Source organism: Thamnophis elegans, chromosome 13 (assembly GCF_009769535.1).
Source record: "Thamnophis elegans isolate rThaEle1 chromosome 13, rThaEle1.pri, whole genome shotgun sequence".
Classification (NCBI taxonomy): Eukaryota; Metazoa; Chordata; class Lepidosauria; order Squamata; family Colubridae; genus Thamnophis; species Thamnophis elegans.
This window is the reverse complement of record NC_045553.1, coordinates 27,158,935-27,182,784: the sequence shown is the minus strand read 5'-3', so window position 1 is coordinate 27,182,784 and position 23,850 is coordinate 27,158,935. Positions and strand designations below refer to the sequence as shown.

General features: G+C 43.6%; 1 protein-coding gene across 3 annotated transcripts in view; it reads right to left on the bottom strand.

Moving 5' to 3' along the window:
* Window positions 1-431: 431 nt before the first annotated feature.
* Window positions 432-23,850, bottom strand: part of TACC1 (transforming acidic coiled-coil containing protein 1) — a 108,047-nt gene continuing 84,628 nt past the window's right edge. For all 3 annotated transcript variants that reach the window (XM_032229624.1, XM_032229625.1, XM_032229626.1), the window contains exons 6-13: window positions 20,428-20,486; window positions 18,103-18,243; window positions 15,214-15,290; window positions 14,419-14,462; window positions 10,614-10,774; window positions 8,562-8,668; window positions 7,457-7,577; window positions 432-4,823 (exon numbers count right to left, since the gene is read on the bottom strand). In XM_032229624.1, coding sequence (XP_032085515.1) covers window positions 4,755-4,823; window positions 7,457-7,577; window positions 8,562-8,668; window positions 10,614-10,774; window positions 14,419-14,462; window positions 15,214-15,290; window positions 18,103-18,243; window positions 20,428-20,486 — 779 coding nt within the window. In that variant the 3' untranslated portion in view covers window positions 432-4,754. The remainder of the gene's footprint in view (window positions 4,824-7,456; window positions 7,578-8,561; window positions 8,669-10,613; window positions 10,775-14,418; window positions 14,463-15,213; window positions 15,291-18,102; window positions 18,244-20,427; window positions 20,487-23,850) is intronic.

The window sequence follows — 23,850 nt, the reverse complement described above, 5'->3', positions numbered from 1 at the left end:
ATTGTTGTGGGGCAATGTGATGACTCTGTAAACCACTCAGAGAGGGCTGTAAAACCCTGTGAAGGGGTATATAAGTTTAAGAGCTCTCTTAACCATGACCCCACAGTATATTTTTATTAGCCTCCCTATGTAGTAATCTTTCAAAGCCACAGAAGTCTTGAAACAAATTCCTTGTGTGTCCAATCACACTTGGCCAATAAAAAATTCTATTCTATTCCATGCCATGCCATTCTATACCATCTTCTATTCTATTCCATGTTCTATTCTATTTTTATTTCTATTCCATTCCATTCCATCTCCTATCCTATTGTTTTAAGCTTGTTTCATGTAGACGTCGTTATTCTTTTGCATAGTTTTAAGTTCATATATACTAGTATCAAAATCGTAGATGTCTGTCTCGATTAGAAATAAATAACATACACACATGTAGCCAAGTTGAAAGAACATTGGTTTTATTCAGGCAGTGGGGAGGATGGGGAAAAATATATTAACAATCAATTTATCTTATTGGAGGGAGTATAACTCTTACAAATATTTACCTGACTTGCGATTGCAAGAAGAAAAAAAGAGAGAGAAAAGAGATGCTTAGAGCCAGAAAGAAATAGACCTCAATTCACTGTGATCTGGAATTAAAATGGATCCCACAACTCCAGTCAGCTGTCTAGAAATAATACAGGGAATTTTGGTTTGTTTTTTCCTCCTAAGCTTGGGTTGATCCTTGATATATGACTGACTTGGTAATGTCATTGGCTCACACGTTTGGGATACAACCTGCCCTGCAGATTTATGATGGATTATTTTTGGAGAATGTTGTCCTCTCCACTAACTCTTTTCTACGTAGAAAGAGATTTTAACATTTGCCTTCGGTGATACAACCACCCTTCAGAAATGCTGGGCTGCAAAATATCCTTGTGATACAACCTGCCCTGCAGATTTATGGTGGATTATTTCGGAGATTGTTCTGTCTTCCACAAACTCTTTTCCATGCAGAAACAGATTTTAACATTTGCCTTCAGTAATACAACAGAAATGCTGGGCTGCAAAACTTAGAAGGCTACGTAATTCTAGGCATTGCCATCACAAGATACACAGAAGAAGCCAAGGTGGCAGAAACCATTTCATACCTCAAGTTTAGAGTTCCAGGTAGACATAAGCAACCTCTTCTATTAGCACTTTCACTGAGAAGATAATCTTAAACCTATCATCTCTCCTGCAAGTTACGGGGCTGTAGCTGTGTGCTTTAAGTGGGCGAAGCTCTTTTAAGGTGTTTAGACAGGGTAAGGTGTTTCAGTTGACGGGAATGATTATGGAACAAATTGGGTTATTGCTACACAAATCCTGCAGCTTCTTTCTGGCTGACAAGTGATCATGTGGGACCCCTACGTGGGGTGAGCAACCAATCAAGTGTTCGTCTTTTAAATGGATTTGGAAACATTCTGGATTGGCAGAAGGTACGGCTGTAGACGGAGATTTGACAAGAATTAGCAGCCAGTCCGAGTAGCATTTTGCCACACAATGCTAGACGAGGTGCAACAGTTCTACAGACTTCAATCACACACCCACACCCCAGCACTATATAGAACTATATCCATTATATATATATATATATATTATACAACACACACACACCCATGCGCGCGCACACAATTTTCATATCTGAACAAACTATAATAACCATATTATAGTTAATTAATATCATTCCTTAGGAATCTTCTTTTACCCACCCTTTAGTGGCATGCTTGAGGCACAGAACAAGAGAGCATTTGGCACAGTGTGCATGTGAAGACACACACACCCTTGCACAAAACACACCACAGACAAAAGTGCAACCACTGAACATCCAGCCAACAGCTGGAGGATGGCGCTGAACCACGGAGCTCTGGAAGAAGACACAGGATTTTGCTTGCAAGACAACCTTGGGTTTCTACTTCCTCCTTCCTTTAGTCAAAAGTGGACAAACTGTAGCCAAGATGTACGTGCAATTCCCAGACCAGTTGGGGTGGATGCAACTCCACTGAAGTTCTTGAAGGCCACAAGATTTCCAGCCCTGACTCAGCTGAAGGAGGCCATTAGTACAGCTGTTGTAAAGTGAGCAACACCATAAAACCATGATCACTTGGCAGGATCATTCTTTTGTCGGAACTGAAAACGGGTCTTCCCAAAATGATAAAACCACTCTTCCAAATGCTATTCCGCAACCAGAATCTATTGCTCGGTGATGCCAACCAAAATTCCTAGATCCAGACCCGATATGCAGTTAAGCCAATGCTGTCTCCGGTAGTGCCAGATTCAATAAAATTCCGTGGCGTGATTTTTCCACCAGACGCCGTGATACTCCAAGAGCTTTGTGTCCAAGGAATTTGGCCTGGTATCAAGCTCTGATGGTATCTCAGCTCTGTTCAATGATGGGAACATGGCAGGTGGACCAGTGGCATGTGATAGCGAAGTGCAGAGCAGGATGAGTTTCAGTTAAAAGATAACCTCGTGAGACATTGTAAGGGATAAAGATTTCAGGCAAGCTTGAAAGTAGAGTTCCTACTCAGGAATGGCACAACTTCCTCAGAAATAGAGGGCTTTATATTATTGGTCAAATGCATTTCATTTTGTATCTCCAAAGACTAGAAGCTTCTTACTCGGTCCTCTGTAGATGTGCTGTGCTACAATTCCAATTATTTCCAGCCAGCGCTAGAAATTGTGGAATTTGTCACACAAAACTATAGAAGAGTGACAGCTTGGCAAAAGTAGCCCAAAGTCCTCGCAACGTGTTTGGAAGTTGCAACTTGGGAGAGATGGACCGTTTTGGTAGGCCCTGGAAATGCAGCTCTTCTCTCCATGCATGATGGCTTTGGATAGTTCCCCAGTGCAGCTTCTCTCCATGCGTGACTAAAACAACCCATAAATGGGTGGATCTCTGGAACTCCCTTTCTACGGGAAGACTCCATGAAGGATTTAGCCCAAGTGGGATAGCCACAGAGGATCTGGGCTATAAATTCCAGCACCTGGTCACCTTTGAATCCGCAGGCAGAGGGAAAAAAACCTCCAATCTTTACTTGATACAGCTAGAGTATGCAAGACACCAACGCCAACATGAAACAACCAAAATGTTCACACCAGCCATCTCCGAATGGAACCTTGCAGATCTTTTGCAATTACGAATCTCAATCCTGAGACTGGCGGCTCCAACATCTGGACTGGGACAACTCGGGACCTCTTTGAAGTATCGATTTTGCAAGTTCCTTAATGGACTAGTCACTGTGGCTTCCATCCAAAAATGGAGACAAGATGAAAAGGTCTCAAGCCTGAAAGCAAGGACCTGGCTGATAAAAACATTTGTGGCCATCGCAAAACTCCCAGGACAATTGCAGTTCCTGGATAGATCTCCATTTTAATGACCTCAAGTGAGAGGAGGGAGGGAGTGTTCATTTGCAGGTCATTTTAGATCTTGAAATGGTATCAAATTCTCAGGGGGACCTTGGTGAGGCCTGGGAAGGAGTTTAGTCATCAGTAGTTGGCGCAAGGAGGTTGAACTTCTATTTCTTCACTTGCTCTCCATTGTGTTCCGTTCCCTGCTCTTTGTCTGGACAGAGGAAAACTGCTAAGATGAGGAATGGTTGGCAGGTGCATGTTTCTGCTGTCGCTGTGTGTGGATTTCTGTGTGTGGGTTTGTGTGTGTGTGTTTAGGGATTTCTAACAGTTGCTCTTCTTCACTCAAGTTCACTGTGTGTGTTCACTTCGGGTGAATTGTGGAGCACTACACTCGTGCTATCACTTTAAAGTGCGCTAAGGCAGGAGTCTCCAACCTTGGCAGCTTTAAGACTTGTAGACTTCAACTCCCAGAGCAAAGCTGGCTGAGGAACTCTGGGAGTTGAAGTCCACAAATCTTAAAGTTGCCAAAGTTGGAGACCCCTGCACTAAGATAAATCTCAATCCAGGTCGCTATACCTCTTTAAGAGAATTATGGCACCTTATATTAACTTCCCCATCCCAAGTGCTTTTCAGATTCCAGCATCCCAAACACCCCAAGCTGGCAGCACCACATCTGGGAGAAGCGCTAAAACTCAAAACCCTCACATCCTGTGGCCCCACAGGACTGTAAAGGCTGCCTTTAGAGCTTATAGATTTCTTGTGGCACATATTTTCAGACCTACAAAGCTTACGGCGCCATAAATCAAGGCGCCTGAAGCTCTATGTTGGTCAGGGAGGAATTCCTTTTCTCCGTGGCTGACCACAATTTGCCTAGGTGCCAAGCTGCCAGGAATGCCAATCCATTTTCATCTGGGCATTTCCCCCTGAGGAACATCGGCCTCGAGACTTTGCCCCTTGTGCTTTTAGAGGCAATCGTATTCCACTCATGTGCTTGCTGGGCATGGTACTAGTACATGCAGGGGAATATGTATTCGATTAAGCTGCATTTCTGGCCTTCAGACGGAAGCATCTGCAAACATTGCTCTCTTCTGCAGGTGACTAATGGCCCTGCTTCTTATCCGTTGGCTTCATGCAGCAGTCAGGAGAGCCTGCAAAAATACTGAATAGGCAAGGGAGATCTAGAGGGCAGGAAAAATGGGTACAAACAGGGCAATCGTCAGTCCTCTTGCAGATGGCAGACCCTCAATACAGAAGCCTGTGCTTTTGCTGCCAAGAAAGTGGAAAAGATTATTTCTGGGAGTGGGGTGGGGGGGAATAAGGCAAGATGCTTGCTGGAAGATACAGATGGACAGCAGGGAGAAACCAAGTGCTCCAGATGATAAGAGCCATCAATCGGTCTTCCCCATCTTGGCAATCAGCTCATCACAGATCTTGGTCAGCTCTTCAATTTCCTGGTTCTGGAAAATAAATCAATGAATGGATAAATAAAGCCCAGAAGTGAAATGCTGATTACCCACCACCTTCTCTGATGATGCAAAATTAGTAACTTCCCCATAATGCAACCCCTTCATGGATCAACCCCCTTCATGGATCAATTTCCTTGTTGTGGCAACCAAGAAATTAAAAGACGCTTGCTCCTGGGGAGGAAAGCTAAGGCAAATCTAGACAACATACTAAAAAGCAGAGACATCACCCTGCCAACAAAAGTGTGTATAGTGATGGTTTTCCCAGCTGCAATGGATGGCTATGAAAATTGGACCCTAAGGAAGGCTGAGTGCCAAAGAATGGAGGCCTTTGAACTTAGGTGCTGGAGAAGACTTCTGTGAGTCCCTTGGACTGCAAGGCCATCCAACCGGTCAGTCCTAGAGGAGATCCACCCTGATTACTCTTTAGAAGGACAGATCCTGAAGAGGAAACTCAAGTACTTTGGCCACCTAATGAGAAGGAAGGACTCACTGGAGAAGAGCCTAATGCTGGGAAAGATGGAGGGCAAAAGAAGAAGGGGACGGCAGAGAATGAGGTGGCTGGATGGAGTCACCGACGCAGTCAGCATGAGCTTAAATGGACTCCAGAGGATGGTAGAGGACAGGAAGGCCTGGAGGAATGTCGTCCATGGGGTCACAATGGGTCGGACATGACTTCGCAACTAACAACAACAAGTGCATGGACAACCCATTCTCCTGATGTTAGTTCTCCTTCGTGTACAAAATGCAACCAGATTTTACACATCCCATGTTTAGCACTATTATACTTCGTGGGAGTGTTCTCCAAGCTCAGAACTGGTTCTGCAACCTGCCATCACCTTTGAATGAGACAGAAAGAAGGACCTTGTAAGATAAAAATCTATGAAGGTCCGTTCCCCTCCCACCCTTTGAGAATTGGGAGGGGGGTTGGTCTAATTTGCAAAAAAAAAAAAAGAAAATTGGAGCTCAGTCTTTAGTATGAATTGACATAGCTGCCAAGATGAGAACAATCTCCTGTTTTCAAATTTAAATTTCATTTCTGTTTGATAAATATTTTATTTAAAGCCTTTAGGCCAGGGTGTCAAACTGGATTTCTTGGAGGGCTGGATCAGCATTATAGTTTGTCAGAGTATGGATATTCATGAACTGGAATAGATCAGCCAATGGGGACTGAATGGCGAGATGGGAACAAGGTCAGCCAATGAATAGACATAGCAACTAAGTAAGCCAATGGGAGCTTAAAAAGATCTGAGTCTGTGCAGAGAAGTGAAACAGAAACTAAAGCAATCTGTTGTTCTGAGAAGTAAACTATCAGTCTGTATGGGCTTGTCTGCTAAATGAAACTAACTGCTTATTTTTGCCTGTAACCTCCTGCCTTGTGTTTACTTGGAAAAATCACTGTTGGTATTGTACATTTATTCATCTATTCTTATGTATATAAAGAAGTTAATGAATCCAGCTGAATCAGTTATCTGTGTGTGTTTTCTGAATTTGAATTTATGCAACAAACTCTGACATAGTTGTCCATCCTGGGCCGGCTTGGGGTGGGGGAGGAGATGGGACGGATACTGTCCTACAGCACCCTGCTGGCCAAAACAGGGTGTGTGTGGGGGCTGCAGGGGTGGCCCGCAGGAAACCTCCATGTGCGTTTTTGGCCTAGACAGCCTCCTGCAGCATCTTGTCAACCAAAAAAGGGCGTGTAGGGGCCGCCCGTGCCCCCCTCTCCCCACGCCCTGTTTTTACTAACAGAGGCATCGCGGGCTGGTCCTTTGCCATTTCCAGGCTGGCCTCACGGGCCTGATCTAAGCACCCTGCAGGGCAGATCCGATCCATGGACCTTGAATTTGACACCCCTGATTTAGGGAGACAGTTGTGTGACTTCTGCAGCTCAGTTCCATGAATATGACCTTTTCAAATGCCTCATTTTGCTGCAATTAGTAAAACTGCACACTGATATAGGTTGTTTGCATTTGAAAGACGGCTTGTGTTGCTCTGCATTTATTCATGTGATACATTAAAACAAGAACTGTAGATGAAAAATACAGCAACCCAGCAGTGGTTTAGAAATTAAAGCAGTTCCCATCTAAAGTTTTGGATGAATGCAACTGCTTTCCTTGGTGAGTGAGTGATAGAGCAAGTTTCTTAATAATTAAGTAAATAATGGTAACCAGTGCCTCCTTGGCTCATTGTTTCAGAGATATTTCCTTAGCTAAATAGAGAAACTGACTGACCAAGGGTGCCCAAAAAGCAGTGATTCTGATTCTGATTCTGAATCTGATTCAGTGAAAGCAGGAGCAACTTTCGACTTCCTGCTGGCTTCCCCATTGAATTTCCTCGTGGGAATCTGCCAGGAAGCAATGGAAATCTCTCTCTTTTGAGTGTTAATTTGTTTGACGGACACAACAATACGCATGCATATACACAAAGGCTAAGAAGGAGGAAAAACATGTGAGTAATTCAACCCCTTTAGGTGTGCATGAGGTGGTCCAGTCCCATCAAGGCTGAATGTTTGAACTACAATAGTCACCGCTTTCACCCAATTCCCGGAGAAACGTAGAGTGAACTTCAGACAATCCTCCAGAGGGAAAAGCAAATGAGAGAGATGAAAAGGGATGAGGGAGAATCACCTTCTGCTGGAGGCTCCTTTCAAGAGAATCGACCTTCATTTGTTCTTTTCGAAGTCCGGCATGGAGAGCTGCACTCTCAGATTTGGCCTTAGTACGGACCTGAGCAATTTCTTCATTGGCTCTGGAGCAAAGGTAAGGGGGCATAGGAGTACAAAAAGAGAGGCAGAGAAAGGGAGAGGGAGAGAGAATGGATATAAAAATAAATTCTATAATTTATTGAATACAGTAGTACCTTAGTACTCAACTACTCTGAAACTCCTTGAATTTGGTACTCAACATATTTTGATGTGAAGATTTTTGTCCTGGTACTCATTGTTTGGTACTCAAGGCGCAAGCTAGAATTTGTGTTGGCTGCTTTGTGACACAGTGCATTATTCCTTATGGGAAAAGTTTGTTTGATACTCATTGTTTTTGGTACTCATCCTGCCTCCTGAAACCAATTAATGATAAGTACCAAGGTACCACAGTACAGGGAGTCCTCAACTTACGGCCATTTGTTTGGAAACGTTTAAAGTAACAACAGTGTTGGGAAAAGTGACTTAAAATTGGTTCTCGCGCTTACAATTGCAGTGTTTCCATGGCCAAGTGACCAAAATTCGGGCCCTTGACAACTGTAGCATCCTGGGATCACATGGCCACCATTTATGACCTTCCCAGCTTTGTTCCAACAAGCAAAGTCAATAGGGGAAATCAAATTCATTTATTGACTGCAGCAAAAAAAAAAAAAAGGTTGCAAAACTGGGTGTGACTCACTTAAGGACCGCATCGCTTAGCAACAGAAATTCTGATCCCAATTATGGCCTTAAGTCGAGGATTAGTTGCATCCCATTCCCAGTTCACCTGTAGGATCAAACCAATGGCTGCCTTTGGGTCATGGGGGAGGAATTAAGGCGAAAGCATCAATCCTGAAATTTCTAATAAAGGAGAATATAGCTCAGGGTTGACATGAGTGCTCCTTGGTGTTCTCTGAACTTGTTTTCTTGCAGACATTTCGTTACCCAGCTAGGTAATGTCATCAGTGCTATGCCACAACTCCTTTTTTTTTGTATGGGGCATTCAATTCCAGATTGGCATGACGCAGGGAAAGTGCCTTTATTGGTCTTACTTGTCTAATTTCTCCTCCGCATGGATTTTCAAAGCCTGGTAGCGTTGTTCCTCTTGTTTAACCCGATTGAGATAATCCTGAGCACACTTCTTCAAGGCCTCTTCATTCTGGAAGAAAAAGAAAAGCTCAACTTGGCTAGAAACCATAGCGCTTAGGTTCATCCTGTGCAAAAAAGCCAATAAATCACATTTTGGAGTTGGGACCGATTGCCCCTTGCATGTTCTATTTGAAGACCTTCAACCAATGATTCAGGAAACAGAACATGGGATCTTACACATGGAAGTGCAGAAGGAAAGAGATATCTTTCCTTCCAGACCTATAACCATATTCACTTTAAAGTTGTAGGAACACTAGAGGTCCTTCCACAATCAGTTAGAAATAGTGTGATTTGTTTTGGCATAGAACCATAGATTCTATGGATGAATCCAACTTGGTTTATCCTATAGACCATATTTTGGTAACTTGTGGATTGATGTGTGATCTAAGCCTATCCGTTTTATGTTATCTCATCTTGATTCTCCTCTACCATAGATAGAGGTTCTGTGGTAGAGTTGTTTCTCATTGCCCATCCCCTGGTTGATACGGCAGAAGAAGCAAACAAGCAAAGCCAACTTTTTAGCACTGAGCCACAATTCCTCTCTATCAGCTTGATAACTTTAGACAACAGTGTTCATAAGGACAGTCTCCAGAAGGTATATAGGACCAGGATAAAAAAGAAAGGGAATTGATACAAAACCCATATTTAATCTCCTGCAATTAAAACATAGTTCAAAGAATTGGATTTCTATAAAATCCCTGGCCTCCTCCTGTTTTTGTCACTTCAAAAAGATCATTTTGGGTGGGGGTTTATGTCAGAGTATGTTGATAGACTGGAATAGACATGGTAACAGGTCAGCCAGTGGGGACTGTTTGAATAGACATGGCAACGGGTCAGCCAATGGGGACTGTTTGGAAACTGAAACATGCCATATTTTCAGAGTATAAGACGCACCAGTGTATAAGACGCACCAAGGTTTTGAAGAGGCATTTTTAAAAAAAAATAAAAAAAATTTTGCACTCTGCAGACCTCTCAAAAATGGCCCATTTTTCACATAAATGGCCTCCCCCTTTTTTTAAAGGGCATGAATAGCCTTTAGGAGGCTTGTAGAGTGCTCGGGGGGGGGGATGAGCAAAAAATGGGCCTGACTTTTGTCAAAAAAAGGGCATTAGGAAGCTTACAGAGTGTTCCTGGGGGCTGGGGGGGGAATTGAGCAAGAAATGGCCCATTTTTTGCTCATTTCTGCCCTCCCCAGCCTCCAGGAGCTCTCTGAAAGCCTCCTAAAAGCTAGGCATGACCATTTTTGTGAAGGGGCGGGGATTCAGGGGGCAAGGAGTGCATGGGTAGGGAGGGGTGGGGTGGAAGACCCCCTGGCCGTCACAGCAAGAGGAGTTTTGGTCAGCCGCCTGCTTTGAGAGGTGAGGAGCATTACCTGGACATCAGCTCCGGCTGTGGCTTCACCTCTCACTGTCCCTTTTCTGGGGACTCAGTACCATCAGCCATCTCCGAAGAGTTTTGAGAGTCTGCTGTGGCCAATTCCTTTGCAGTAGGTGGTGGCCAGCTGGCATTGTGCCATGGATGCCCGCTTCTCATTCAAGTCCACACTGAGCACTTGCTTCTGGCTCAAAAAAACTGGGAACGCACAAATGCACGTGGGGGGTGGGGGGCGAATGGCTTATACACTGTATTCAGTATATAAGAGGCACTCAGATTTTCAGCCTCTTTTGAGGGAAAAAGGTAGGTCTTATACTCCAAAAAATACGATAGTATTTGTTTATATGGGGCCATAAGAGACAATCTGAAGTCTGGGCATAGCTTAGACTTGTTGAACTGTATGCAAGAGTTGGTTTGGCCTCTGTAACTTTGCAGCTTCTGTAGAATGTAGCCCTCTGTATCTCCCTACACCAGTTAGGGCAACCAACACACTGGGAGCCCTTAAATCGTGCATCCCTGGCCTTCAGTGAAGGAAAACCCATAGCAAAAAGAGAGAGACTTTTTTCAAATAAAGAAAGGACCTTCTTGAAACCTTCCAGGACTCCCTTCAGGTTCTCGTATCTCCTGAACAGATCGGACAGAGACCTCTCCACTGAATTCAGGTCAGACAGGGCTTGTTCCTTCTCCATCGTCAGCTGCTGGAGACTCTTCTGGGACGTCATGTTGGTCCTCTGCTCATCCTCTGTGAATTCAAAGGCAAAAGGGAATGATAACTCTGCTCCAACAGGCCTTTAGCCAGGAGACATTAAGCAAAGCAGAAGACAGCAATCTTGTTCATCTTCAGGAGGCACTTTCCTTTATAGGTTGCAGGGAACATGCAGGGAGTATGTGTGTGTGTGTGGGGGGGGGGTACGGGCATACTGATGCCTGCCAGGAGCACTGGGTACTGTTCTACTACAGTGCTCTGGAGGGTCCACCCACCCGCCCATGCTCCTTACCAGTATTTGAGCTCTTTGGGGCTTCCGCCCACAGAGAGTATGGCTCCTGCATGACGCTCCCCCAAGCAGCTGAAGCATCGCGGAGCATTGCAGGCGGTAAGTAGGCATGAACATGCTGCGCGTTGTGTGCACGCATGCTGCATGCATTCGTGTGGTGGACGCCAGGCCCCGTTGCACTGTACCAGTTGCAACGGGATCTGGAACCCACCACTGGTGTGTGTATACACACCCATACATATATACATACAATGAATCTTCAACTATATATGGAAGCACACATGGGGAGAGGGGGGGAGGGGGAGAGAGAAAGAGAGATGCCCTCACATGGCCTCCCTTATATAGATAGCTTCTTAAAGTGGCAGTAACCCTGCTGACTCATTCTCATTTCATCATCTCAATTTACAGCCTTACAGCAGCTTGTCAGTTATTAAATCATCATTACCTTAATAGAACATGATGCCACTAGAGGGGGTAGAATCAATATTTTTTATCTATATTTTCCTATTGAGAGCTTTTGGGGTTTTTAAGAGGCAAAACATCTGTTTAAAGCTAGGCTTCCAAAATGTGGCTATTCTCCAGGTGTGTGGACTTCAACTTCCCCTTTGGTGGCTGTGCTGGAAAAGAGAAGGGTTTTATCCAGCAAACCACATGGGGGGGAAAAAAACCCCTCCCTTTTTACAACCATGTAGTCCCTTAATTCAAGGCAGAGTCAGGGTGAGTGGATGGAGCTGACTATTTACCAGCCGGATGCCCTTCCTGACACCATGCGGAGTTCGCAGTAGATATTTTTTTTCTTTGTACCCTACCTAAGGGAGAAATATCCGCCACTATCTAGAATCGAACTCTCAACCTTCCAAGTGGGAGTTGAGCATCTTCACCATTAGGCCACCATGCTGCTCAATCAATCAAACCACCCTCAAAAGAGAAAAAAAAATCAGGTTGCTTGTTTAGATAATTTCAGATTCTAAGGAATGCAGTTCTTGCATTCTTTTCAAGAATTAAAATACTCATTAACCATACACACCAGGGGTGGGTTTCAACCGGTTCGCGGCGGTCCCTGCGAACCGGTTGGTCGCCGAACCCGGAAGTAAGTAACTTCCGGGAACGGCGAAGGGTGCACGCGCCTGCCTGCGGTCCTTACCCAGTTTTGACGAGTTCTGCGCTTCCACGCATGGGCAGGACGCATACAGCACCTGCGTGATCGTCCAGGAGCAGCTGGAGCGTCGCCCAGACGCTAGTATGCATGCGTGCACCGCGCGCGTGCACGCCGCCGGCCCCGTTCCAACCGAACCGGTTGGAACGGGGCGAGAAACCCACCCCTGATACACACACACACACACACACAAACACACACACACACGGAGAAAAGGGAGGGAGAAAAGGATGCAAAATATTCAGCCCCATCCATTCGGAGGAGTTGCAAAGGGGATGATGCAGGTATAGGTTGCTCATTCTCAAACTAGGAATTTCACTTTAATTTCACAATCTGAGAGGAGCATATAAAGAGCAGGGGATAAAGATTAAGTTTTTTATGGATTTCCTCAAAACATTTTGTCCAAATGACAGGATCTCTTTGGGACTCTACATTTAGTACTTTCCCTGTATTACAAGTAACAGAATGAAAGAGCATAGGATGTTTTCTGTTGCAAATATGAGCAATCCTAGTATAGTATACATACCACCTGAAAAGCTGGTAATATGCAGTTTGAGTCATGCGCTCAGAGTCATAGGCAAGGTTCTTAAATTATACTTAAGGGGAAAAAAACCCACCTCTATCTTTGATTGGAGCATATTGTTTTTCTCCACCCCATCATTTGCTACTCTTGGCTCTGTCTCCTATTTGTGGTCTACCTACAGAATCTACAGTCAACGTATCACAAATATAAATACCGTATTTCCCCCAAAATAAGACCTGGTCTTATAAATTTTGGGGTAGTCAAAATAAGCACCAGAGATGTGCAGAAGTGACCATGGAATTAAGAAAGAGAAGAATTGGATTTTTATAAAATACAGAATAGAATTTATAAGTGGCTAGAAAACAGAAGCCAAAAACAGGAAATAGAAGTCTGTCTTTGTGTTTTTTTCTAAACTAGTATTGAATAAAAATTAACCAAAGCTTACTAATTACTATCAAACTTAAAATGTTGACCTCAATGTAAATATAATGGTGATGTGAACAATTAATATTATTTCAAGTGTTAGTACAACTGTTATTACACTATTACAGAAGTTAAAATCGATAGGAAGGCAATGGAGAATGGAGAATTACAAAGGCTAAACATGAATGCGGATACAGAAGGCTGTATAACTATTTTGTATTGTTGTGTTTGTCTTGTTTTTTCTTTTTTGTTTGTGTGTCTTTTTTTCTGTTTTTAAAGGTAAAAATGTTTAATAAAAACTATATTTTAAAAAAACCAAAATAAGCACCAGGGCTTATTTTTGAGATAGGTCTTATTCTTTTTGCACCTGCAATAGAGCAGCAGGTGAGGCAGGGGCTGCAGGACAAAATGAGGTGGTGAGTGGGTGGAGGATGAAGCTTCTTCTCCTTGCTTGCCATCACAACAGAGCAGGAGGCTGAGCGATGGGCCAGTTCCAAGACATGTGGCGGGGGGGGGGGGGGCTCAGCCACTAACTCAACTTCCTCCACCAGTATCAGGGCTCTGCAAGCCAGGTGGCCAAGGATACAGTTGGGGTTTTGTCCTCCACCCTCCCACCACCTCGCTTCATGGCTGCAGCACCCACCCCACCCTTCTTGTGTCGGCAGCAATCAGACAGAATGGCCAGCTGGCCAGCTGCAGAGGCTCTTAAGGTTCGAGGTTCATTTTATTTATATGCCGCCCTATTCCCAGCGGGACTCAGGGCGGCGCACAAACCCAAGGAGGGGAAGGGAAACACAAAAACTACAACAAAAGTACAGGGCATTTAAAACAACCAACGGCCACACGATTCGAGAGGGGAAGGGAACTCATCGACCCCAGGCCTGCCGACACAGCCAGGTTTTAACGGCTTTTCGGAAGGCCTGGAGAGAGGTGAGGGTCCGAATCTCTGCGGGGAGCTTGTTCCAAAGGGCCGGAGCCGCCACAGAGAAGGTAGGGCTTATTTCAGGGGTAGGGCTTATATTTGGCACAGACGTGGAAAAAAGTCGGGCTCGGGCTTATTTTCAGAGTAGGTCCTATTTTGGGGGAAACACGGTAGTTGCAGGATTCTCTCCATTTTCTGCGCATTATGGAAATTAGAGAAGACACTCTACAAGCACAAGAGGAAGTTCTAAAAACATCTATTGGGCTGAAAGTTGGCAGGCTGGCATGAACCTGAACATGCTGGCTTCCTTATTTGTTCTTTCCAGTAATTTGTAGCTGTGAATAACCAGCATTGATCAGTGGCTTACCTATCATCTGTGCAATTGTCTTCTCATATTCAGCCACAATCTTCCTAAAGAGGAAACAGCAGTAAAGATATGAGTCATAGAGATGCCATTAATTTTCTCCTCCTACAAACCCAAATGCATTTGACATTCTATCTTTTCCAACGTTTTTTCCCCAGTATATTCCCACTTAGGCAAGCTGTTTTACCAGGGGTGAAATTCAGCAGGTTCTGGAGAACCGGTAGTGGAAATATTGAGTAGTTCGGAGAACCTGCAAATGCCACCTCTGGCTGGCCCCAGAGTGAGGTGGGAATGGAGATTTTGCAGTATCCTTCAATATATCACCAATAGCAATAACTATAGCTATTGCTATATTTGATTTAAGGTGAAGGAAATGATTCAACTACAATGTATTCTCGTGTTCCATCTATCTATCTCAATAGCACTTTGTTTTGCAACAGGACTTAAGACTTATACCGTGCTTTACAGTCCTCTCTAAACCGTTTACAGAGTCAGTCTAATGTCCCCCAACAATCTGGGTCCTCATTTTACACACCTCAGAAGGATGGAAGGTTGAGTCAACCTTGAGTCTGGTGAGATTCGAATGGCCAAACTACTGGCAGACGGCAGTCAGCAGAAGTAGCAAGCAGTACTGCATTCTAACCACTGTGCCATTGTGGCTCGGTTAATAGTCTCTATTAACTCAGTTAATAAATGAGTCTTCCAATCTACATGAGGTTTCCATAGTAGTCTGTGGCTGCACAGTTGTAAACCATCTGGAACTATATGGAGTTAGCCAGAGTTGCTGAATTGTTTTACCTCATTTCCAAAACTTCCTGTCGACTTCCTTCGTATTTTTTCTTCCATTCATTGGCTTCAATTTCCTTAGATATAATCTAAAAATATGAATATAAAATGCATCTATTAGTTTTGGGGAAAATGTGATGAAAGCTATTGAGAGGAGGGGGTAGGAGGAGATACCATATTGTGATGCAGGGATATTTCAGTTCTGTCACCTGCAAATACACCTGTGGATTCTGCCTGACGTTTAGTTGGATATTCTTTTCTTTAAATATTTTGTTTTATTTTTCAACCTATAAACATTTAATCTTTCCTTAAACAGTGTGTTGTCTGGGTACAAATATGTACAAACAGCTTTCAACATTTACAACATCCTTCACATTAATATTAATTCTCTAATCTTAAAATTGTAGTATATTAAGTAATTGAATATTATTAACCTATTCATTTTCCTATTAACATATCTTCTAATAAAAATACAATAATAACATTAAACATAATTATTTTCCTCATCATAATACTAATAGTTATCATCTTGTTTATACCTCTATCTTAGCATATTTTCTCTTCTTCCTTAGTCTTCTTCCCTTATTTCCAATTCCTTTTTTCCCTCTAACAATTGATAAAATACTCTCCATTTCATATAATATTCAGTTTGTTCTTTCTCCTTAATTATTAATGTTAATCTATGCATTTCTGCACATTCTAATATTTTCCTGATCACCTTCTCATCAACAGGAATCTCTTCACTTTTCTAATGTTGTGCAAACACAATTCTAGCTGCAGTTAATACATGGATAATTAAATAGGTATTCTCTTTATTATAAGTTTCAGGTAAAATCGCCAGAAAAAAATATTTCTGGCTTTAACCCAATGCGTTGTTTTGTCATCTTCTTCACCCATGTCTTTATTTATGTCCAATATTTTTTTTTTGCTTCTACGTATGTCCACCACATATGATAGTAAGATCCAGCTATCTGGTGGCAATTCCAACATATTTGGACATTAAGAGATGCATTTTTTGCCAAAAATGCCAGGCTACTATTTTTTAAAATCTTTCCAGAATATCTATATATGATGTAATTTATGGGCAGACACACCTACTTAGGGAAGGTCTGCAAGATGATGAGATTCCTCCTCTGGTATCGTTTCTTACCAGAGGTCGTTTCTTAATTAAAAGTATCAGAACATTGTAAGTCATCTCAGGTAAAACTAGAAGATATTGGATAGGCCCAGGCTCCATTACTATCAAACTGGTAATAGTTTTGATATATTTGGCTAATTTTGACATCATCCTTCAGTCCTCAAGGGTAGAAGAACTGATTTTCGGCCCCAGTTCTAAGGGGGACTTCTCCCCAATTGTCAAAGTGAGTCAGGATGTCTGAAATAAAGAAACAGAGAACTAGAAAATCCTAATTCTATAGGACAGGGTAGGGCAGGTTGTCAAGTTTCTAAAATATTTGTAAGTGTTATCTCCCCCAATCCTGAAGAGTTCTGACAAGGTTCCCAAAATATTTGTCATCTCAAAACAATTCAAAAACTATGGTTGACTTGCTAATCCAAGGAGAGCTTCTATTCTGAGATAAATATATTCCAATTCCAGTCCTAGGGATGCATGCAATTCTCCTTTCCACCCTTTGATACTGTAGGACCGTGATGGTCTACCTATGGCATGCAAGCCGCAGGTGGCATGTAGAGCCCGCTCTGTAGGCATATGAGCAGCTCCACTGCGCATACGCGCAGGCCTCCCACCAGCCAGCTGATTTTCGGTCTCTGCCACACATGTGGGAGACGCGTATGTATGCTCAGGTGGTTATGTGCGCATGTGCAGGGGGGAGTGCAGGGAGTGCGGTGCTACCCCTCTGCGCCCCATTTTTTATTTCAGGAGGGTTCAGGGTGGCCTGCTTGGCCCAAAATGGGGTTGCGGGTGTCTTGCGCAAGCAAGGGGCGAGCGCGGTGGGGTCTCATGCATGCATGGGGCAAGTACAGGAGTCACACACATGCGCGGGGGTCACACGTGCATGTGCAGGAGGCTGGGTGCATTGCATTATGTGTGTGGGCACATGCACGCGCGCCGTCGCATGTGTGCGTGCAATTTCGGCACACGAGGACAAAAAGGATAGCCATCACTGCTGTAGGAGAAGGAACAGCAGACACAGAGGTGGGGTTAAGAGAGGAATCAGCCTGGAGTCATTATGTCCTCATCCAAGTCCAACACTGATTTAGTGCTGACAGTTGATTCAATTCTTATGTACAGGCCTGAGCAATAAATCAGCTTAACTAGAACACAATATTTGGTGCCGGTTCTTCACGCCTGACAGATACCCTCCAAAACGCTGAGCCCTTAAAGCCACCAGGAATAATGTAACAATATTTCATGAGCTGATTGAGATTGATTAGGCGAAACCCATTTCCATTTTTGTCCCAACCTGCAATTAAAGGCCACTTGCAATTCTTTGGCCAGTGAAGCAGAGCAAAGATGCAATGCATTCATAGATGCACCCAGAATGTGTGGGACTACCTTCAAAAAAGCCATGTTGATGATGAAGATGTTATATATGTTATGTATTATTGCAATTATATTAATATATAGTTATACTATATATATACTTCTACTATTAACATTATTGTGATGAATATAACAACAAATATGTGGATTATGACTGTTCAAATAACTGTACCCAGATCACACACTGTTTGATGGAAATGGAAAGTAATGTAAATAAAACAAATCAAACAGGGGTGGGGGGGTGGGGGAAAAACCATGTTAGTCTCTGAAACATACAAGAGTTTTTCCTTTCTAAAAAGGGACCACTTTTGCTTCTCCCAATGCCTGTTGACCATGCGCCCCTTAAAAACTTTGCGCAGTCTAGAGAAGAGCCCCCAAATTACAAAGATCCATGTTACCTCTTCTCTGATCAGAGTCAGAACTGCTGTCTTATCAGATTCACTCAGGCAAATGGCATCCAGGGGGCTTTCAGCCCCTCTTCCTGGGCTGCCTGGTGCACTTCCAGGAGCCTTTTCCATTGAACATAGTTCAGGATTGCTCTGAGGAAAGAAAGACAAGAGTCAGAACAGAATACAATCAGCCCTTTCTAAGTTCCACCGGGTTTCCTGCCGGACCACTAGTTAAACCCGGGGTGTCAAACTGGATTTCTTTGAGGGCTGGATCAGCACTGTACTTCTCCTCTGCAGGCTGGGGTGGAGTAGGGGTGGGAGATGGGACAGATGCCTCCTGCAGTACCCCTGCACCCCATTTTCAGCCTGGACGGCCTCCTGCAGCACTTTCCCAGTTTTTGGAGTGCTGCTGGAGGCCAGGGAGGCTGAAAACGGACCAGTCCTTTGATATTTCCAGGCTGGCCCCACAAGCCATATGGAGCCCACGGGCCTCAAGTTTGACACCCCTGAGTTAAACAGACCTAACCAAGAAACTTCTGTCAAGAGTTTTACTGTAAAGGTAAAGGTTCCAGTTGCACATATGTGCTAGTTGTTCCTGACTCTAGGGGGCGGTGCCCATCTCTGTTTCAAAGCCGAAGAGCCAGTGCTGTCTGAAGACGTCTTGTGGTCATGTGGACGGCATGACTAAATGCCGAAGACGCATGGAATGCTGTTACTGTCCCACCAAAGGGGGTCCCTATTTTTCTACTTGCATTTCTTACGTGCTTTCGAACTGCTAGATTGGCCTTGCAGGAGTCTTCTCCAGCACCGTAGTTCAAAGTTCATTAAACTAGACATACCCAATTCCTTCAACCGTTCTTCATACAGTATGTTTTAATTTTGAGTCCCCTAATAATCATTGTTGCTCTTCTGTGCACTTTTTCTAGAGTCTCAGTTTCTTTTGTTGTACTATTTGCATTTAGTATTTATCTTAAGAACAAACATGTGATCTTTTGTTGGATACTCTGGAGAAATAGGCTGGGACAAAAGAAGCAATACTGGGATCAGAGTAATAATGATGTTGCTTTTCTGAGATCAATTTCTTTTCCCATGCTGCTTTCCATTCAATTTCTCCAGTGTTAGGAATCAGCTAATAAGCAACTATTCTATTCTATTCTAGCTGCAGCGCAGCTCAGCTGTCAGCAGAGGTCTCTGTAAAGGTAGTACATTTTCTCTATATCTTGGTTCAAATCTTGAGCTTGTTCCCATGTTAGTATTTTCCAAATGAGAGATGAAAGGAAAGCACCTTTGATTTTTAAATATTTTAGGAATATTGGATGTAATACCCTACTGAAAAGAGTTCCCACTTTCTCCTCTATTTTTTTATTTTTTTTTGCAAAATACTGTATCATTTTACTATGATTTTATAATTTTATTATATAGGAAACTCTTCAGTTTTCCAGAACTCGATGCACAGGCTTGGCACGCAGCAGATCAAAGTATATTGTGACCTACATCATTTTCATAAAGACAACGTTATACAGCTAATATAACTGTGGTCATTTACACCATCATCACGATATAATAACCACGGTGGTGCAGTGGTAGGAGCGCAGTTCTGCAGGCTACTTCTGCTGACTGGCGGCTGCCTGCAATTTGGCAGTTTGATTCTTACCAGGCTCAAGGTCGACTCAGCCTTCCAAGGTGGGTAAAATGAGGACCCAGATTGTTGGGGAAGCAAGAGGCTGACTCTGTACACCACTTAGAGAGGGCTGTAAAAGCACCATGAAGCAGTATATAAATCTAAGTGCTATTGCTATATATCTTTATGTCTGTCTGTCTGTGTCTGTCCGTCCATCCGTCCATCCGTCCATCCGTCCATCGCATCATCTATCTATCTATCTATCTATCTATCTATCTATCTATCTATCTATCTATCTATCTATCTATGAGCTGTGGTGGCACAGTGATAAAGAATGCAGTACTTCAGGGCTAACTCACTGCTTACTCCAGGTGTTTGATCCTGACCAGCTCAAGGTTGACTCAGCCTTCCATCCTTCTGAGGTGGGTAAAATGAGGAGCCCAATTGTTGGAGGCAATAGGCTGACTGTGTAAACTGCTTAGAGAGGGACATAAAGAACTCTGAAGCAGTATTTAAGTGCTATTACTATATTTGATTTAAGGTGAAGGCAATGATTCAACTACAATGCATTCTCGTATTCCATGCAAAGATAGTAAGTCTTGAGACAGGTAAGTTAGTAGTAAGATAGTAGTAAAAATAGATCCTTGGCATGGAATTTAGCAGAGTGACCCACAATTTTGCACATGGAGGATAAGAACAATACTTGTGCTTACTGAGATATCACTGGAGTTATTCTTCTCTTCCAGTCTGCACAAAGATTCTTTATCAGAGCCTACAACAAAAGAACATGAGGCGATTATACATTATGATAACAAGGTTCTTCCTGGTGAAATAACTATATTAAGAAAGAGCCATACAAAGCGCAACTCTATGACAGTACGTGAAATGAAACTCAAGGAGGATATTCACTGAATGAAGATCAGGATGCCCCAAGTGGCATTCAGTATAGTTTCAGGCAGAATCTTCTTAAACCATGAGATGGAGGTGGGGGACAGTAGAAAATGATACAAATTCAGAGACCCAGGGACATCACTCTACAGAAACGATCATGAGGTATATCTAGGAAACCTTCTATTTAGACCAGGGATGTCAAACTCAAGGCACGAGGCTCTGGATCCGGCCCACAGGTTGCTTTAATCCAGTGTTTCTCAACCTTGGCCACTTGAAGATGTCTGGACTTCAACTCCCAGAATTCCCCAGCCAGCGAATGCTGGCTGGGGAATTCTGGGAGTTGAAGTCCAGACATCTTCAAGTGGCCAAGGTTGAGAAACACTGCTTTAATCTCCCCCGTGGGGCCACCCTGGAAACAGCAGAGTGGTGCCTTTGCCAGCAAAAATGGAGCTCCATTTTCACTGGGAGAAGGTTGCAGGAGGCCGTCACAGCAGAAAACGGAGCTCAGGAGCCCATCTTCGCTGGCAGAACATTCGGGCCACCACAGGCATCCCCGACACGAGTGACGTTGAGCTGGCCACCCCCACCCTGGTCATGCCAACTCCCCCCCCCCCCGAGGTCAAAAACAACCCTGATGCAGGCCTCAATGAAATCGAGTTGGACACCCCTGTTCTAGACAGATCATTACCACAAGCGGTGGAACAAAAAAACCAGCACGACACCACTGTTTGATGTTTGTCCTTCAAGCAACAACAACAATTCCATAGGACCACGAATCAGGTTTTCTGCAAATTTCACATGTGGAGAAAAAAAGAGGGAAGATTGAAAATGAGGCACACTTGAGCACAATCCCACCAGACTGTTCCTACAGGGGGAAAAAAATTGTGGTCACATTGTCCATTCTCCCAGCTGCTCCGTTGACCGAGATGCCCCACCCTGCCGATCTTTGTCCGCAGCAGCTGTTTGCTCCCCTTGATTGACAAGAATGCCAGCCTCACCCTAGACAAAGTTGACTGAGCAGAGCTGCCCCACATAACTCCTTTTATTCATATCAGCTGAACAAGCAGGAGGAAGGCACCTTTTGAAATGCAAGACGGTCTGCTGGGAAGCAGCCCAAGAATGTCCCTCTGTTCTCTGCAGAATATTATCTGCAAAGAATGTTATCTGTTATTGGTTCTGCAACCCAACAAGACAGACACGGACTTCAGAGGATAATTAGAATGGCAGAAAAAAACAATTGCTGCCAACTTGCCTTCCATCGACTTGACCACTGCACAAGTCAAAAAGAGGGCTGTGAAAATAATTACGAACCCCTCACATCCTGGACATAAATTGTTTCAACTTCTACCCTCAAAGCGATGCTATGGAGCACTGCACAGCAGAACAACTAGACACAAGGACAGTTTTCCCCCCGAACGCTATCACTCTGCTAAACAAATGATTTCCTCACCACTGTCAAACCATTCACTAAGGCTGCATTACTATTACTATTAGTCTTCTCATCTTTCCTATCACCCATCTCCTCCCACTTATGACTGTAGGACTGTAACTTTGTTGCTTGTATCCTTATGATTTATATTGATATTGTTTCCTGATTGCTTATTTGTACCCTATGACTATCATTAAGTGTTGTATCTTCTTGATGAATGTATCTTGTCTTTCTCCTCTCTTCTTGACTTATGACTCTTCATTTCACAAAGGTTCAAAGGTTACAAACAGCCTTGGAAAAAAGGAAGTATATTTATATAGACATATATTCCTTGCAGACAGCTGGTCATTTGCATCCTTTTTAACCAGCTGTACTGCAAGGAATATAAATCCTCCCATTCCCCACCATCCAGTCAGAGCCGAAGATGCTTCTTGGATGAGAAGCGAAACATCTTCAAAGAATGACAAGAAAAGAAGCACCTTTGGGTCTCTTTAATAGGTTTTACATCTATATTCATATTGATGCAGGTTTTCCAGATCTCAAAAAGGTGTGTATGCCCACTGACATGCCAATATCTCTCAATTAGGGAACCTCTACCCACTCAAGGGGGTTCCACCACAAAATCGCGGAGGACAAAATCGCACTCGACGAAAGCGCGCATTTGACGTCATCACAGCGCGACGAAAACATCGCGCTGTGATCGAAAAATGTAAAAATAAAGCTAAAACCTTACCCTAACCCCCCCAAACCTAACCCTAAACCTAACCCTAAACCTAACCCTTAACCTAACCCTAAATCTAAGCCTAAACCTAACCGTTAACGTAACGCTAAACCTAACGCTAACCCTTAACCTAACGCTAAACCTAACGCTAACGCTCTAACCCTAACCCTAACCCTTAACCTAACCCTTACCTTTATGTGAATCGGATTGCTTTAATTTTAATTTCAATTTTTAATTTTTTTCGTCGCGCTGTGATGACGTCACATGTGCGCTTTCGTCGAGCGCGATTTTGTCCTCCGCGGTTTTGACGGGTCACGCTCAAGGGATGACGTGGCTCAAGGGCTAAGCTTGTCGATCAGAAAAGTCAGCAGTTGGGCCGTTCGAATCCCTAGCATCGCATAACAGAGTGAGCTCCCATTACTTGTCTCAGCTTCTGCCAACCTAGCAGTTCGAAAGCATGTAAAAATGCAAGTAGAAAAACAGGGACCACTTTTGTGGAAAGGTAGTGGCTTTTCATGCGCCTTTGGCATTTAGTCATGCTGGCTACATGACCACGGAGATGTCTTCAGATAGCACTGGCTCTTCTGCTTTTAAACAGAGATGAGCACTGCCCCCTAGAGTCAGGAATGACTAGCACATATGTGTGAGTGGAACCTTTACCTTTTACCTTTATCCAGTCAAGAGGCATTGGCAATAGACACATTCAGTGAATCCAAACTCTACATATGTTTTCTTAAAAAGACATTTATGATGACTCAGGAAAAAAAATCCACTCTGCAACTGAAACCCTTCCCAAAATGTAACCATTATTGAAATACAGTAGTCTCCTGCAGCATCTGTCCTCCAGATGTGTTGGTCTAGACTTTGCAGACTTTCCTTGCTGATAGCCAATGACTCGGCTACCAGCGATGGGAGTCATTGGTTCAGCACATCTGGAAGGCAGATAAGAGGAAATACTACCGTATTTTTCGGACTATAAGACACACGAGAGTATAAGACGTACCAAGATTTTGAAGAGGTTATTTTTTTTAAAGTTTTTGCACTCTGCAAAACAGGGCATGCAGAGAGTTTGAGAGGCCTGCAAAGTGCTCCTGG